The 15,812-nt window shown below is 44.3% G+C and overlaps 1 protein-coding gene across 9 annotated transcripts in view; it reads right to left on the minus strand.

Annotated features, from left to right (window-relative positions):
- The window catches only part of CNBD2 (cyclic nucleotide binding domain containing 2), a 66,718-nt gene that overhangs the window by 39,944 nt on the left and 10,962 nt on the right, over positions 1-15,812 (minus strand). For 2 of the 9 annotated variants that reach the window (XM_045444775.1, XM_045444769.1), the window contains exons 3-5: positions 6,992-7,129; positions 4,498-4,551; positions 165-328 (exon numbers count right to left, since the gene is read on the minus strand). In XM_045444775.1, coding sequence (XP_045300731.1) covers positions 165-328; positions 4,498-4,551; positions 6,992-7,129 — 356 coding nt within the window. Of the gene's footprint in view, positions 1-164; positions 329-4,497; positions 4,552-5,301; positions 5,803-6,991; positions 7,130-11,100; positions 11,787-15,812 lie in introns of those variants that run through there. The other 7 variants (XM_045444774.1, XM_045444773.1, XM_045444771.1 and 4 more) reach the window with 7 other exon arrangements.

Below are 15,812 nucleotides of genomic sequence, written 5' to 3' on the forward strand. Positions count from 1 at the left end.
CCACAAGAGTACCAAGGAGCACTAAGGTGAACTGACAGACAGCACTGAACTGACAGACACGGCTGAAATGCCATGGAGACGCTAAGAGACTTGCCATGGCCTTGTCAGGAAGGCTCTTCCTGCCCAGCTCGGCACAGGTGCCAAGGGGTGTGCCCCTCACTAACCGTTCAAAGCGCATGACTCTGGCCAGGAGCAGCTGCAGGGGCTCTGAGTAGTTGCGGTAGCTGTTCAGAACCTGCAGGAGGTTATAGAGGGCCCGGATCTCAGGCTCTGTCCTCCAGGAAGGCAGCTTCTGCATGATCTGAATGGCCCTTGGAGGAAGGTGACCCTGGGAAGAGAGGGCCAGAGTGACACACAAGACCTAGCAGAATGCCCCAGGGGCCAGTGGGCAACTCCCCACACTCCTGCTTTTTATGCTTTCCACCCCCGATACAATAGTGGCTGACACGTAATGAGTGCTTACTGTGTGCCCAGCATCAGGGTATGCATCTTACATGCACCATCTAACTGCACCTTTGCCCAGACCAAGAAATGAGGCACAATTACTATTCCCATTTGACAGATAAAGACACTCGGGCAGGATCATAAGCTAGATCTGCTACATGCCCATGCCCGTATCTGCAACTCCAACTATACTGCCTGTGCCGTTCAGTGACCACTCCAAGTCAATATGGGGCTCCTGGGCTCCAGAGGCCTCTAGCATATGCATACTGCAGTCAGGGGAGACCTTCCTCGCCTCAGCCTATATCCTAGCATGCTATAGGAGACTAAGGAATAAAGAGAACCCACAGAAACTAACCCTGGTGAACCAGGACTCATGGACCAGAGGGCGGACAGATCTACCCATTCACCCACCACTCCCACCTGCTGGGAAAGTGGTACTTGAGTTGTTAACACCGCTTCTGGTTGTCCATTGCACTTAGCATAAAATCTTAACTCCATACCCTAGCCAAGGGGCCCCACATGGTCTGACTCCCTACCCTCCCTACTCCTCACAAACTCACCTCCTGCCTCTCTCTTGTGTTCTCCAGTCTCTAGCTTTCTACCCATCTCCTGCAGGTGCCAAGCTCACTTCTGTCCTGTGGTCCTTGCTTGGGTTTTTTCCTCTGTCTGGAATGTCCTTCTCCCGGATTTTCACATGGCTGCTTCCTCCTTTTTATTCAGTTCTCAGCTCCTATGTTACCACATCCTCAGGGAGTCCCTAATGGATCATTTGACCTAGAATAGTAGGCCCCCTTCCCAGCAGTCTGTAGTCTCTGAATCATTTCTTTCAAAGCAATTAATACTTTGTGAAATGACCTTATTCCTTTTTGTTAATGTGTTTATTATCTGTCATTTCCCCTTCCTACACACACACACACACACACACACACACACACACACACACACACCCTGCCTCACTCACTCTAGAACTGCACTATCCAATATGGTGGCCATTAGCCACATGTGTGGCTATTTAAATTTAAACTAAATTAGATTAAAAAAATAAGTTCCTCAGGGGACACCTGAATGGCTCAGTTTATTAACCGTCCAACTCTTGGTTTCAGCTCAGGTCATGGTCTTGTGGTTTAGTGGGATCAAGCCCCATGTCGAGCTCTGCACTAGCAGCACAGAGCCTGCTTGGGATTCTCTATCTCCGTCTCTCTCTGCCCCGCCTCCACTCACATTGTCTCTGTCTCTCTAAAAACAAACTTAAAAAAAAAATAAACTTAAAAAAAAAAAAGTTCCTCAGTCACACTAGCTACAAGGGCTATATGTGTCTGCTAGCTACTATACAGGACAACACAGACAACTGAATGCTTCCATTATCTCAGAAAGTTCCATTGGATATAGGTGTTCTAGAATACAAGCCCCAATATAAACACAATAGTGGTTTCATCTATCTTATTTACCCCACTCTAGAATAATGCCTCACAGGTAGTAGGCACTCAACAAAATAAAAATAAAAATTTATGGAAAGAATGAATGTAAGAAGACTTACATAAATGTAGTTGTCACAGAAGCCAAAAGAAAGTGGGACATGATGAGTTCTGGACCATAGATCTGAAGCCTTGCATGTTCACACACAAGGGCAGTGTTTCTCAGTGATTAATAATGCACAGACTCTGGCGCCAGGTACCTGGGTTTGAACCTTGGCCTGCTCCTTCCTAGCTGTGTGTCCTGGGACAAGTCACTTCTCTCTGAGCCTTCCCTATCTGAGAACAGCAGAACCTAACTGTATAAATAGCAGAGCTAATACATGTAAAGGGCTTACAATAGGCCCAGCTCCCAGTGAGGACTATGGAAGTGTTGGCCATTTTTAAGGTCTGAATCCAATCTTCTTCCTTCCTAACCCTCTTTTGCTATCAATAACCCACTGAGATTTCTCTACAGGGTTCATTTATGACAAAACACAGATCCCTCTGCTTTCTATGAACAGAACTGATTCTTTGGGCCCACGAGGGGCCCTAATTCTTTTAGGAAATTTCTCTTGCCACACCCAGTCTTCAGAGACTCCCTTCTCTGGATTCCTATAAAACTGATTCTGTTATTTAACTTGCCAGGTAAGTTACCTCACCTTAATTTCTACTTAGCTCCTTGAGGATCGGTGGGGATGTTACACCGCCTAGTATCCCCACAACCAAACACAGATCTAAGCTTAGACCTCAAAAAAAAAAAAAAAAAAAAGAACAGAAAAGAAAAGAAAAGAAAAGAGAAGAAAAGAAAAGAGAAGAGAAGAAAAAAAGTCTGGAGAAAAGGGAGTATAATTCAAACAGGGCTGGGGAGACTTGGGTCCTACCTGCTTCTAGGGGTTCACAGCCTCCCTTGCTTCAGGCCAGCTACACCTCATTGTGTTCCTCTAGCATACAGGAAGGATTAAGGAAAAAAAAAAGAGGGACTGCCCGTAATCCCACCACCCAGATTTAGCCATTAACATCTGGCATACTCATTTCTGGCATTTTTCTTATGTATAAATAAAAATTTTGAAAATAACACTAGTTTTCCATTAAAAATCAGAACAATATACATGCTTACAATCTCCTTTTACCGTACCACCTCCAATCCAAATCTGCTCTCCACCACCAGGGTTTGCCCTTTTTATGTATTAATATATACTTATGCATATACATACAGCCACAGTATAGAGGGTTACAGTATAGAGGGTTGCTTTATTTTTTATTTACATAAATGTCAGACTTCAGATATGGTTTCTGCAACTTGCATTTTCCCCCAATTTTTTCCACTATGTTTTTGAAATGTACCCATTGTTTCCAATGTCTCACAACTGCTATAATAAACAAGTCTATGATTTTAAGGCTCTATGAGTTATGTAACCATCACTGCAACTGATTTCAGAACCAGTTCATCACTCCATAAAGAAAACAAGTGCCCATTAGCAGTCAGTCACTCAAACGGCAGGTTTATGTAATCAGAGCCAGAGTTAGATAACTCCTAGAGGAAGCTGAGAGGCCCTACCTATACAATGGATGTTTTCCTTTGTGCCCTCTTCTCTCTCTCTACTGCCCTGCACAGAACTGCCTCCATCTTTGGAATTTTGTGACTCTCAGAGTTTCTCCCGCCTCAAGAGTAAAGCTTGGATAACCGTCAATATCCAGTGTCAGACACTGGCCAGTCTGGAAAGTTGGAAAAAAACAAACAAACCCAGAATTTGGTTGACTTAACATCATGGGGCATGAGAAAGTAGATCATGCCCAGGAGAAACAGGCAACAGAAGCTGTACCCTGACTCCAAGGAGGGAGAGGGGGAGAGAGTGGCCCAGGTGGTCCTGATACCAGTTACAAAACTATTGTCCTCCCATCCCTGAGAGAAAAACCAACATGGCTACCCCAGGCCAGGGTCAAGTCAGGTCTCACTGGTAAGAACTTCAAATCCTTCCTATAAATAGGTAGACCCCTTTAAAATTTAAATTAAATTAAAATTTTTAATTTAATATCCAAGATTTGGTGGGAAGAAACTGGGAAGATAACAATTCTTGAAATTCAGAGAACAAGTCACATGTCCAAAGCCTCACCCAGATATGAGTCATTCACTCCCCAGAATGGCCATCTGATACCCATGTGGGAGACAGTTGTACCCAGTGTCTCTCAGAAAACTTGAAAGAGTCAGAATTCACACATAAGCCTGGGCTTTTCCCACCACCCTGATTATTTCTCCTCTGCCTGGAGCTCTCACAGCCTCTGCTTTGCCTTTGGCTGTGTGTCCACAGGTCCAAGTACAGGAGCTCTTCCCTGCTGGTTCTGCTCAGCTTCTAAGGCAACAACAGGTTCAGGGGAGGGGCGGGATTCACAGCCTTGGAAAGTCAGGACTGGGATCTTGGGATCACTGAGATCAGCTAGTTTATAGATGAGGAAACTAAGAGGCTAGCTCAGGATGACACACTGGCTTAGTGGCAGAACCTGGACTAAACCCAGCTGTCCTGATACTCAGCCCAATGCTACTTCCAGGCCATCATGCAGAAAGAAAATTCCCAGTCAACAAGGTCAGAGTTATACATACCTCCTCTGCAACAAAGTCCATGGTATCAAATGTGATTCGGCCTTGCTTCCTTTTCTGGGGGGAAAAAAAAGGAATGAAGAAGAAGAAAGAGAATCAGCAAGAGTGCTCCTAAAATCTTGCACTTAAACCCTCCTGCGTCCCCATCCCCATGGTGGTCAGGAAGCCACAGGAACCCTTTTACCAGCTGGCCCTCTCATGTCTACCTCAAAGGCCCAAATTCAGACCCAGACTTAGGCCCAGAATTGGCAATGTGTCATTGTAAATATGGGCTGGGGGAGGATAAAGAGAGGGAGGATGGAAAGAGAAAAGAAAGAGGGGGAAAGAAGCAAATGGGAAAGTGGAGAGGGACAAAAAGGGATAAAACGGAGGCACCGATGAACCCAATCTTCACCAAGTGCCTATAAGGAGCCAAGCATGTGCTTCTTCCTTATTTATTCCATTTCATCATCAGGACAAAGCAGGTATTACTGAGCTCCATTTTGAACTCGAGGTGAGTGAAGGAACCTTCCCAAGGATCACACACTGAGTATACAGTCTTCTTCTAGAATATGGCTAGGAGGAGGAGGTGTAAGAGATCTTAGGCATGAACCAACCCAACTCTATCTCCTAATGGATGCAGGGGAGCTGTGGAAGGGTAGAGGAAGAGGCAGAGAGAAGGGGAAGGATATGTTAGGAGCAGCTGGGGAGAAGGAAAGGGACAAACAAGGCCCTGACCACCATCTGAGCCAAACCAGGACCCCATCTGTCTAAGTAGGCATACCTCAGGTCCTCCCCACCCAACTGCCCCATATATAGCTTGTGTACCTGTATGGTGCTTCTCAAGAAGGCCAGTGAAGGAAAGCAGTGGTACTCAGAAAGATATGAATTCACATGCTCTGATGAAAACTGGTCTCTCTACCCAATCCTACACTCCGGCCCCCCAGCTCTCTGCCCATTGCACATATGACTCCCATAGGCTGCCGTTGAGAGGCTTCTGCTCTGCTCAAGGCCACCCTGCCTAGGCAATGTTGTTTGGCCTCACACTCCCCCAATGACAAGACTGATTTGGGTCTTCAACTTCCAAATGCCCAGGCACCAGCTCAAGTCGTCTGGTAAACCAGACTCCTGTTACCACTGCATGATGACACCCTGAGTCAGAATGTCCTTCCTGACAGCAAACCTGTCTCTCAGGTTCCAATTCTTCCATTCCATCCCCTCCCAACTTATGGCCCAACCACAGGGCAGAATCTGGCTGCAGACTCCTTTGGTTTGGCCAGAATAATGTCTTTAAAATATATGAATTTGAGGGGCACCTGGGTGGCTCAGTTGGTTGAGCTTCCAACTGCAGCTCAGGTCATGATCTCACAGTTTGTGGGTTGTCCCTCCCCTCCCCGCCCTCAAAAATAAATATTAAAAAAAAATAATATATGAATTTGAATATCTTTAGATAGGGCATTCTCTTCCTTTCTGCAGACCCAGAGGCCCCAACTCCCTGCTACATCTTAAACTCAGCCCCACATACCTGCTGGCCCCTTCAAGACCAATCTAAGACTGCATTTCTTTCACTCATCAGCACTGCCCATACCCCTCTCCTTCAGAAACCATTTGGGGCAAATTCTTGGACTGAATCACTGGGTGGAGTTAGGAAGCAGGGCTGAATCTAGTCAGTCTAGGCACAAAAGGAAAATGGGCAAAGTTCATCCAGGGATTGGGAAAAACTTTGGAGTCCTGGATGGTAATGAAGACACCTTTGGGAATCCAGAACAGGTTAACAGAAGGTGATCAACTTTTCTGAGCTAAAAAGGGCACATGAGATATCACTGGCATAAACTGCAACCTTCTAGAAAATCTAGACAGCATGGTCTCCAGAGTGAGCAGGGCCATGCATGTGTTCCCTTGTTTAAATGGGGGGGGGGGGGGACAGGAAAGAAGATAGAGAAGATGAACAGTGATGGGCATTCAGAAAACCCGGACTCTAATGAGACTTCTGGATTTCTCTGGCTCCTTTGATTCCCGCTGATATGGAGATAGCTTCTTCCCCACTCCGGATGTTTCTTTCTATATGGAGGTAGTTGCACTGGTAGAACACTACCGGCCCCTTTCTTGCACATTGAGAAGGAGCGACTTAAACTCCTTGGTGAATTTTGGAAAGAAAAACTGGGTGTGATCATTCCTTCTCTGTCCCTCTGAGCCCACATTCTGCTCTGTCCTCCTCTGTTGTGAATGTGGGGCAGGAAGTCCTGGTCCCACAGTGGAGGCCTGCCTTGGTCCAGCACTGTCTCTGGGCACCTAAGGTTGTCTAATTTGGGGATGTAGTTCTAGGTCATCTTCTCACTTGATGATATAAGTCACTTCTCTAATAGAAGTCCCATTGTTAACAAAAGTGACAGTTGGGTCTCCTATCTGTTTTTCCCTTTGTCTTCTGTTGGTTCAGAATATGGACTAGGAAGTGGGGTGCTATTTATTGGACCCCCCGCCTTAAGCCCTCATAATCCTGCCAAGGCCAGCTACTTACATCCCAGAAGGAAAAGATAGGGTGCTTTCTGTGAGGAGTCTCAATGATCTGATATTCCCGAAATCCCCCAAGGCCTTGGCGGAACATTTTACACACTCGGATCATCACAATGATATCCTTGGTGAGCCGGTACAGCCCCTGTGGAAACAAAACAAATAAGATCGTAGAAACCATTTGTTTTTAACAGCCACCAGCACGCTGGACACTGCTAACAAGGTGAGATGGAAGAGTGGTGTGCTAGAGCCATGGTTATGTTTTCGGAAAGTTTTCAAGCCTGTTCAAATCATGTTGGTAGCCCAAAAATGGCCACAGCGGGGAGTATTTATGCCGCAGAAACAGATAACTACTACAAATGGGGGCACCTCCCTCCCCAAGAGCTGGTCATGTAAAATATTCACCAACCCAGCTCTAGTTATATACTAAGTCCTTCACTTTGGTCCAGAAAACAGCACAAATAACAGTAGGGTACAGTGATGCAAAGAGCTTGTATTTTGGAATTAGATGGATCTGAGGAAAGAACAGTCAAGCAGATGCAACACTGCTGGCTTTGAAGACAGAGGAAGGGGGCCGTGAGCCAAGGGATGTAAGTAGTCTCTAGGAGTTAGGAAGTCCAGGAAATGCATTCTTCCCTAGACTCTCAAGAAAGGAATGCATCCCTGTTGATACACGGATTTTAGCCCAGGGAGACCCATGCCAGACTTCCAGCCAATGTAAGATAATATAATCTGTATTAAGCCACTAAACTGTGCGATATGTTTTTTTTTAAGTTTATTTATTTATTTTGAAAAAGACAAAGACAGCCCAAGTGGAGGAGGGACAGAGAGAGAGGGAAAGAGAGAGAATCCCAAGCAGGCTTTGTGCTGCTGGTATAGAGCCCAACTCAAGGTTCAAACTCATGAAACCGCGAGATCATGATGTGACCCAAAACCAAGAGTTGGACGCTTAACTGACGGAGCCGCCCAGGCACCCCTAAATTGTGTGATATTTTAGTTAACAGAAGCGATAGGAAACTAATATAATCACTCATCCAAGCTGGGCCATCGATTCCACGCACTCCTTGAACCTGGGAATTTGGAATTGGAACTGAGAACAAATCAGACTCTTTATCCCAGTATGAATTTGGGAGTAAGGGCAGTCACCCTCTGCCTGCCAAGTAAAAATACAGGGCATAGGGAAACAAGTTCAACACCACAGAGACAAATCCAGAATGTGAGGCAATCTATAAGTCAACTAACCCAGTTTCTTAAGAGACATACAAATAAATGTAAAGCATGAACCTTGATTGGAACCCTGATTCATAATAACAAGCTGTAAAAGCCATTATTTAGGGACAAATAAGGAAATTGAATATGACTAGAGATTAGATGATATTAGGGAATTAGTGTTAATTTTCTTAGTATTATAGTGACATTGTAATTATGTCTTTATTTTTAAGAAGTGTCATAAAAAATGCATCTTCCTCTCAAATGATTCAGCAAACACACACCTATGCACAAACACAAACACAAATATGTACAGTCAATGTGGCAAAATGCTGACTGTTAGATCTAAGGGGTGATTATTACATATACTGTAACTTCTGTGCTTGAAAATTTCTATAATTAAACAAATTCAAAAGCTAAAAACTTTTATTAACTTCTGTTAATAAGGACATAATAAATAAAATGAAAAGACAAACTGAAGACTGGAATATATTGGCCATGCACATAATCAACAAAGGATTACTATCCAAAATTACAAAGAATAGCTATTACAAAAAATTACTATCCCAAACTGTTTTTTAATTTTAAAGAATTCTATAAATCAAAGGAAAAATACATATAACCCAAAAGAAAAATGAACAAAGGATATGAAGAGGTAATGCAAAAGGAAAACTCAGATTACCTGTAAGTAATGAAAAGAGGGGGCACCCGGGGGTGCCTGGGTGGCTCAGTTGGTTAACCGTCTCACTTCAGCTCAGGTCATGATCTCGCTGCTTGTGTGCCCTGCGTCAGGCTCTGTGCTGACAGCTTAGAGCCTGGAGTCTGCTTTAGATTCTGTCTCCCTCCCTCTCTCCCCCTCCCCTGCTTCATGCTCTGTCTCTCTCTCTCTCTCTCTTTCAAAAATAAATATACATTAAAAAAAATTTTTTTTAAAGAAAAGAGGGGCACCTGGCAGGTTCAGTCGGAGCAGCATGCTAGTCTTAATCTCGAGACTATGAATTTGAGCCCCACATTGGGTGTGGAGATTACTTAGATAAAAACTAAAAAAAAAGAAGATTTAGAAGAAGAAAGAAAGAAAGAAAGGAGGGAAGAAGGGAAGGAGGGTTGTGGCGGCGGGGGGGGTGGTGGGGAGGAAGAAATGGGTGCCTGGATGGCTCAATCAGTTAAGCATCCAACTCTTGATTTTGGCTCAGGTTCATGAGATTGAGCCCCACATTGGGCTCCACGCTCAAAGTGTGAGGCTTGCTTGGGATTCTCTCTCCCTCTCTCTCTGCCCCTCTCACGCTTGCTCACTCTCTCTCTCTCTCTAAAAATAAATAAACTTTAAAAAATATACATGGAAGGAAGGAAGGAAGGAAGGAAGGAAGGAAGGAAGGAAGGAAAGAAGTAAGGAAGGGAGGGAGGGAAGGAGAGAGAGAGAGGGAGAGAGAGAGAGAGGAAGGAAGGAAAGAAGGAAGGAAGGAAGCAAGGAAGGGAGGGAGGGAAGGAAAGGGGTGCCTGAATGGCTCAGCTGGTTAAGCATCTGACTTCAGCTCAGGTCATGATCTCACCATTTGTAAGTTCGAGCCCCACATTGGGCTTCTCTGTCTCCTTCTCTCCCTGCCCCCCACCTCAAAATAAATACACTTAAAAATTAAAAAAAAAAAAAAAAAAGGAAAGAAGGAAAGATTCTGGGGGCACCTGACTGGCTCAGTCAGTGGAGCATGCAAATCCTGATCTCAGGGTTGTGAGTTTGAGCCCTATGTTGAGTGTAGAGAGTACTTAAAAATAAAACCTTAAATTAGAAAGAAAAGAAAGAAAGAAAGAAAAGAAGGAAGGGAGGAAGGAAGGAAGGAAGGAAGGAAGCAAGGAAGGAGGGAGGGAAGGAAGGGGGGTGGGAAGGGGAGGGGAGGAACATTACTAGAGATAACAGAAAGTAAGTTAAAGTGACAACGATACCATTTTATGCTTACCAGATTTGGGGAATGGAAGGCATTTCCCATGGGAAAAGCTGAAAACAACTGAATGTATCAACACATTATAAGACAGTAAGAGGAGTGAACATAGCACTAGAGTTGTTTGTACATGTATGTCTATGTGGGTAAAGCTCACACAAAATTTTGAGTGAAAAAAAGGTTGAAAAATGATGCCATTTTTGATACCATTTAAAAAAATGTGCTACATGCTATGTTGCTTACAAATACATACAAATGTAATAAAATTTTTAAATCTAGATAGGAAGGGTACACATCCTGAGGAAAGTGGTCACCAGTGAGGAGGAACAGAATGGGATGGTAAGAAGGTTCACCTGTAACTGTAATGTTTTCTTTGAAAAATATATATCTGCAGGAAATATGGAGAAAGTTTTTATAAATAAAATTAATACTCATCACATACCAATTTTCCATTGTCAGGCACTATTCTAAGCCCTCTATATGTATTGACTCATTTAGCCCTCAACAATAAATCAATTCAGTAGATACTATCATCACCTTTACAGAGGCAAAAACAGGCACAGCAAATCAAGTAACTTGCCTAATACTAATATTAGTCATAGGACTAACAGGTGACAGGGATTTGAACCCAGCAGTCTGGCTCCAGGGTCCATAAATTTAACCTATCACTCTGTCCTGCTGCCAGGCCTTATTCTCTCTGGATTTCACAATAGCAGGAAAGGTGGATACAGAGCTGTTCTTAGGGGCTTGGAGTAGCCTGTGGTAAGCCCATTGTCAAGAGGATAGTAGTCTAAAGGGAAGGGGTCAGGATTCAGTCTTTCTGAAACCTAACATGGAAGTCTACCCTTTGTGCCATGCTGTGACCCCAAAAGGTACAGGGTGGGCCCCCTCCTACACCTGCCTCTCCCTTCCTCAAAATACCTGTCTGTGCAACCTTCCACTCTCCCCTCCCAGGACCCCTGACACTCCTCACCAGTTCCTTCTTCAGGATCTGCCATGAATAAGACACTCTATATCTCCTCATGGTTCCTGAGCTGGCAAATGGCATAACGAGCCCCTTTGCCTTTCAAGGGTAGGACCACAAATCCTTCCCAAAGAATCCACTTATATTAGAAACAAATAGCTTCCCGCAGTGGCAAGGTAGAAGCTCCTCTCCACTCCTCATACCCTACCAACAGCTTCTGAAAGCCTTGAGTTCTGAGAAAATCTCATTCTCAGAATCTCCTTATGTCACAATGGAGGGTTCTGGAAGAGAAGGCAGTGGGAAGGAATTGGAACCTGGGAGTCTAATATTTATTGAGCACCAACAGGCATTATCTTATTTATCCTCACAACAACCACAAGGTGAGGGGCCTCCTACCCAGTCCCTACATAAGACTGAGGCTCCAAGTAGCTAACTGACTGCCAATCATGGGGCCATCTTAAAGGAAGTAGGAGGTTTCTGGGCTGGGAGCAGGAGCACCCAACACCTCAGCCTAGGGGGCACTCCGAGGCTTAGAACTTGGGAGACCCTGAAGTGTTGGTGTATGGCACTGTCCTACAAATCTTGTTAAATCAGCAAATCAGGAACACTCAGAAAATCAGAAGTCCTCCAGAGACGCCTAGGTGGCTCAGTCGGTTAAACGTCTGACCAGTTCAGGTCATGATCTCATGTTTCATGAGTTTGAGCCCCACATCGGGCTCTGTGCTGACAGCTCAGAGCCTGGAGCCTGCTTCAGATTCTGTGTCTCCTTCTCTCTCTCTGCCCCTCCCCCACTCACACTCTGTCTCTTTCTCTCTCAAAAATAAATAAACATTAAAAAGAAAAAAATAAAATCAGAAGTCCTTGGCTAAATGAGGTTAAAATGTTGAAAGGAATTTGGTGGCTAGAACTCAATGACTCTGAGGTCCTTCCGAAGGTAGAGAAGAATATAGGATCTAAAGTACTGCCATCTACTAGATTAAAGATGGCAGTTGATCATCCCAATTTGCTCTCATACAAGAATCTTCAATAAAAAATGACGACTCTGGGTTCTGCGTGGCAGTTAAGCGTCTGACTCTTGATTTCGGCTCAGGTCATGATCTTGCAGTTCATGGGTTTAAGTCCAGTGTCGAGCTTCACGCTGACAGCATGGAGCCTGCTTGGGATTCTCTCTATCCCTCTCTCTCTGCCCCTTCCCTGTCCTCTCTCTCTCTCCCTCTCTCTCTCAATAAATACATAAACTTGAAACAAAACGAACAAAAAACCCTGATGACTTCAAGTACTGCATGATTTGCCATTCCTAACCAGCTACACCTATCTGCCAACCCTCTCCCCACTGACTGCCAAATGGAAGGACACAACATGGTAAAGACAGTCTGATGGTGAATAAGACCAAGCTCTGAATTACTCAATTCAAAGGTCACCACTCCTAGGGTGAGCCACTAACCACTTACAAAGATGAGAAGAGATCGAATTGTTTTTTTTCCCCCCTTACCTGGAGAAAAGATGCAAAGTACTCAGGGAAAACAGAGTACGTGAAAGTTTCAGACAAAAAGAGAGAAGAGCAGTGTGGGGCTTTTGCCTCCCCTTCCACAGACCTGGTCTTAAGGAAGGAAATACAAAAGTTTAGGGGATTTCTCAAACAAACCACTGGGGATGGGGAAGGCAAGAGAAATAGTGGGAGGTGGCTCTGGACAGGGAGGTATCTGATGGGTCCTGGGAGCTGCCTGACAGGCAAGTGATGTGGCGAGGACAGACTCACAAAGGGGGCATTGGAGGATACTGGTAAGTAGGACCAAGAACCTGATGAGACCCTGAAAGTAGACATTCCCTACTTCACCTCTTGCCAGCAGTGGTTGTATAATTTCCCTGGGAATTGGATCAGTATTGGGGAGAAAGAGGCAGGAAGTTTGGAGAACCTTGAACTGGCCTAAGATGAATCAATCAGCATGAAATTACATTCCCTCAAAATTACTGAACTGGATCTCAATTTACCTGAAGATATCTAAATTAAGTTGTCTATGAGGAGGCAGGCTGGAGACTCAGACATTAAAGTCAGCTCTAGAAATTAAAAAAAGTGTCATTTTTGTCCAAGTTTCTAATCTTATAATTGAACTGTTGCAGAATAGAATGTCAGAAAGGGCATTGGTCCTATTCTACTGTGATCTTGGGTAAATCACTTAACCACATTGGGCCTCACTTTCCTCCTTTTATTTAAAAAATTTTTTTGTAAGTTTATTTATTTTGAGAGAGAGAACACGCATGCAAGTGGGGTAGGGGCAGAGAGAGAAGGGAGAGAGAATCCCAAGCAGGTTCTGCACTGTCAGCACAGAGCCTGATGTGGCACTTGAACTCACAAACCATGAGATCATGACCTGAGCCGAAACCAAGAGTCCGGCGCTTGACAGACTGAGCCACCCAGGCACCCCATCCTCCTTTTAAAACTGAGTCAGAGGGCCCCCTGGGTGGCTCAATTGGTTAAGTGTCCAACTTTGACTCAGGTCATGATCTCACAGCTCATGAGTTCGAGCCTCATGTCGGGTTCTGTGCTGACAGCTCAGAGCCTGGAGCCTGCTTTGGATTCTGTGTCTCTCTCTTCCCTTCTCCCATTTGTACTCTGTCTCTCTCTCAAAAATAAATAAACATTTAAAAAATTTTTTCAAAAACTGAGTTAGAGTCAGTTCTACAAATAATTTCTTTTTAAGATCCTTGTTTTTCTAATTGTAAGAATTATGCAACAAACATTTATAGAGCCCCAACTACATACAAAGCATGAAAAGGTGAATAAGACATGGTCTCTGTTCACAAGGAGTTCACAATATGGTGGAAATGGAAACCATAAGAGAAAGCCACAAGAGAAAGCTGGACTACAATAAAGCTATAAAGATAAATTGAAGAAAGGGCAGGGCCTGATCAGGGAGCATGAGATGTAGCTGGAATGTGAGATGCCCCAGAGTCCTGGCAGGAAGTAAGGCTGAGCAGGCAGAGGTCACAAACCAGCCACCCATGGGCCAAATTGGGCTTGCAGACTGCTTTATTTGACTCACATTCTGGTTAAAATATCGTTAAAACTTAACCTGGTTATCTTTAGTTGGGGAATGGGCTCTCTAATTCACCAAAGTCCTCACCTCACAAAATCGTGTTAACTGCCAGGCACGTTACCTATTTGCAACCCCCAATATAGGATCTATACGGCCTCTTTCAGGCTTAAAGTCCTTTGACTATATAACCAGTGGTTGCAAAATTGTGGTCCACAGGCCATAACTAGCCTGCTGGCTTGTTTTAATAGTTTTGAAAAGTTTTGAATTAGTTTGGGTGCCTGGCTGGCTCTGTCAGTAGAACATGCAACTCTTGACCTCAAGGTCATGAGTTCAAGCCCCAGACTGGGTGTAGAGATTACTAAAAATAACATCATTCAGAAATGCAAAGATGGTCAATAGAGAATCCATAATCTGTTAACGTGGCTAAGGAGAAAAATCATCTTATCTTCTTCATATATTTAAAAACTTTTTGAAGAGGTGTCTGACTGGCTCAGTGGGTGGAGTCTGCAACTCTTAATCTCCGAGTTCAAGCCCCATGTTGGCTGTAGAGATTACTTAAAAATAAAAGAAAAAATATTTTTTTAAAAAAGAAAGAATTTTGGGGTGCCTGGCTGGCTCAATGGGAAAAGTATGGGACTCTTGATCTCAGGGTGGTGAGTTTGAGCCCCACTTAAGTGAGAGATTACTTAAACAAACAAACTTAAAAAAAATTTTTTCTTAATTTTTGAGAGGGCCACACTAATGAACAGGTCACTCTTGTAGACAAATAGGGCTCCAATGTGCCAGGACCTTAGTAACACTGCACAGAGCATTCTTCAGAGCTGTCCCATTGGTTAAGGGCTACCCCTGGTGGCATTCACTCGCTAGCTTTTCTGGACCCAGCAACCCATGGCCAGAGAAAGCCCTCAGCAAAGCTGCTTAGAGTAGAAAGCTATCTTGTTGGCCTGTGCAAAAATGGCAAGTCAGGGGGTTAGAGCCAACCGAAAATGCCTGGAGCTGCAGGCCCCTGGGAGAGCTGGCAGAATTCCAAATTCTCCCCAAAAGGTCAGAACACTTGAAGACAGACCCAACAGCATCTTCTGTAGAATGCTGGTATGGTGAGGGCTGGGCTCTGCGAGCTTCCCTGGTGCCACTGGCATGTGGCAAGGAGAGCAGGGCATGTGGGCTGACAGGGAAATGCACACAGGCCATTTTGCAGCCCTGCAGCTGCCAAGCTCTATCTGCCGGAAGAGGAAAGAACTAAACCCATTCACTCACACAAAACCTCTGTCAGAAGGAGCTTTGCTAATGACCCTAAGACACTTCCTGCCAGTCTGGAATTCTACTTCAGTCCCTTCTCCATACTAACCTCCAGCAAATGGCTGGTTCAGAAAGAACTCACTTCATTTAAAGGGGATTTATAATTAAAATAAATAAATTGCACCAGACCTATATATTACAGAAAAGTGGGAGAAGGAGGCAGGGAGCAAGAAAAACAAATGGCAGATAAAAGGCATGCATCAGAAAAAAAATTAACATGAAACAGATGATAATCATGAACAACAAAGAACTCAAAGGGCTTAATACATTTTAAAAACAAGAGTTTAAAGCAAAGGTGCAGAGAGTTCAAAGAGATGAAGCTACTGGAGGAGATGGCATTGGCAAAGGTCAGGAAAGAAGTGTTGTTTTGTTTTGTTTTGTTTT

Source organism: Leopardus geoffroyi, chromosome A3 (assembly GCF_018350155.1).
Source record: "Leopardus geoffroyi isolate Oge1 chromosome A3, O.geoffroyi_Oge1_pat1.0, whole genome shotgun sequence".
NCBI lineage: Eukaryota > Metazoa > Chordata > Mammalia > Carnivora > Felidae > Leopardus > Leopardus geoffroyi.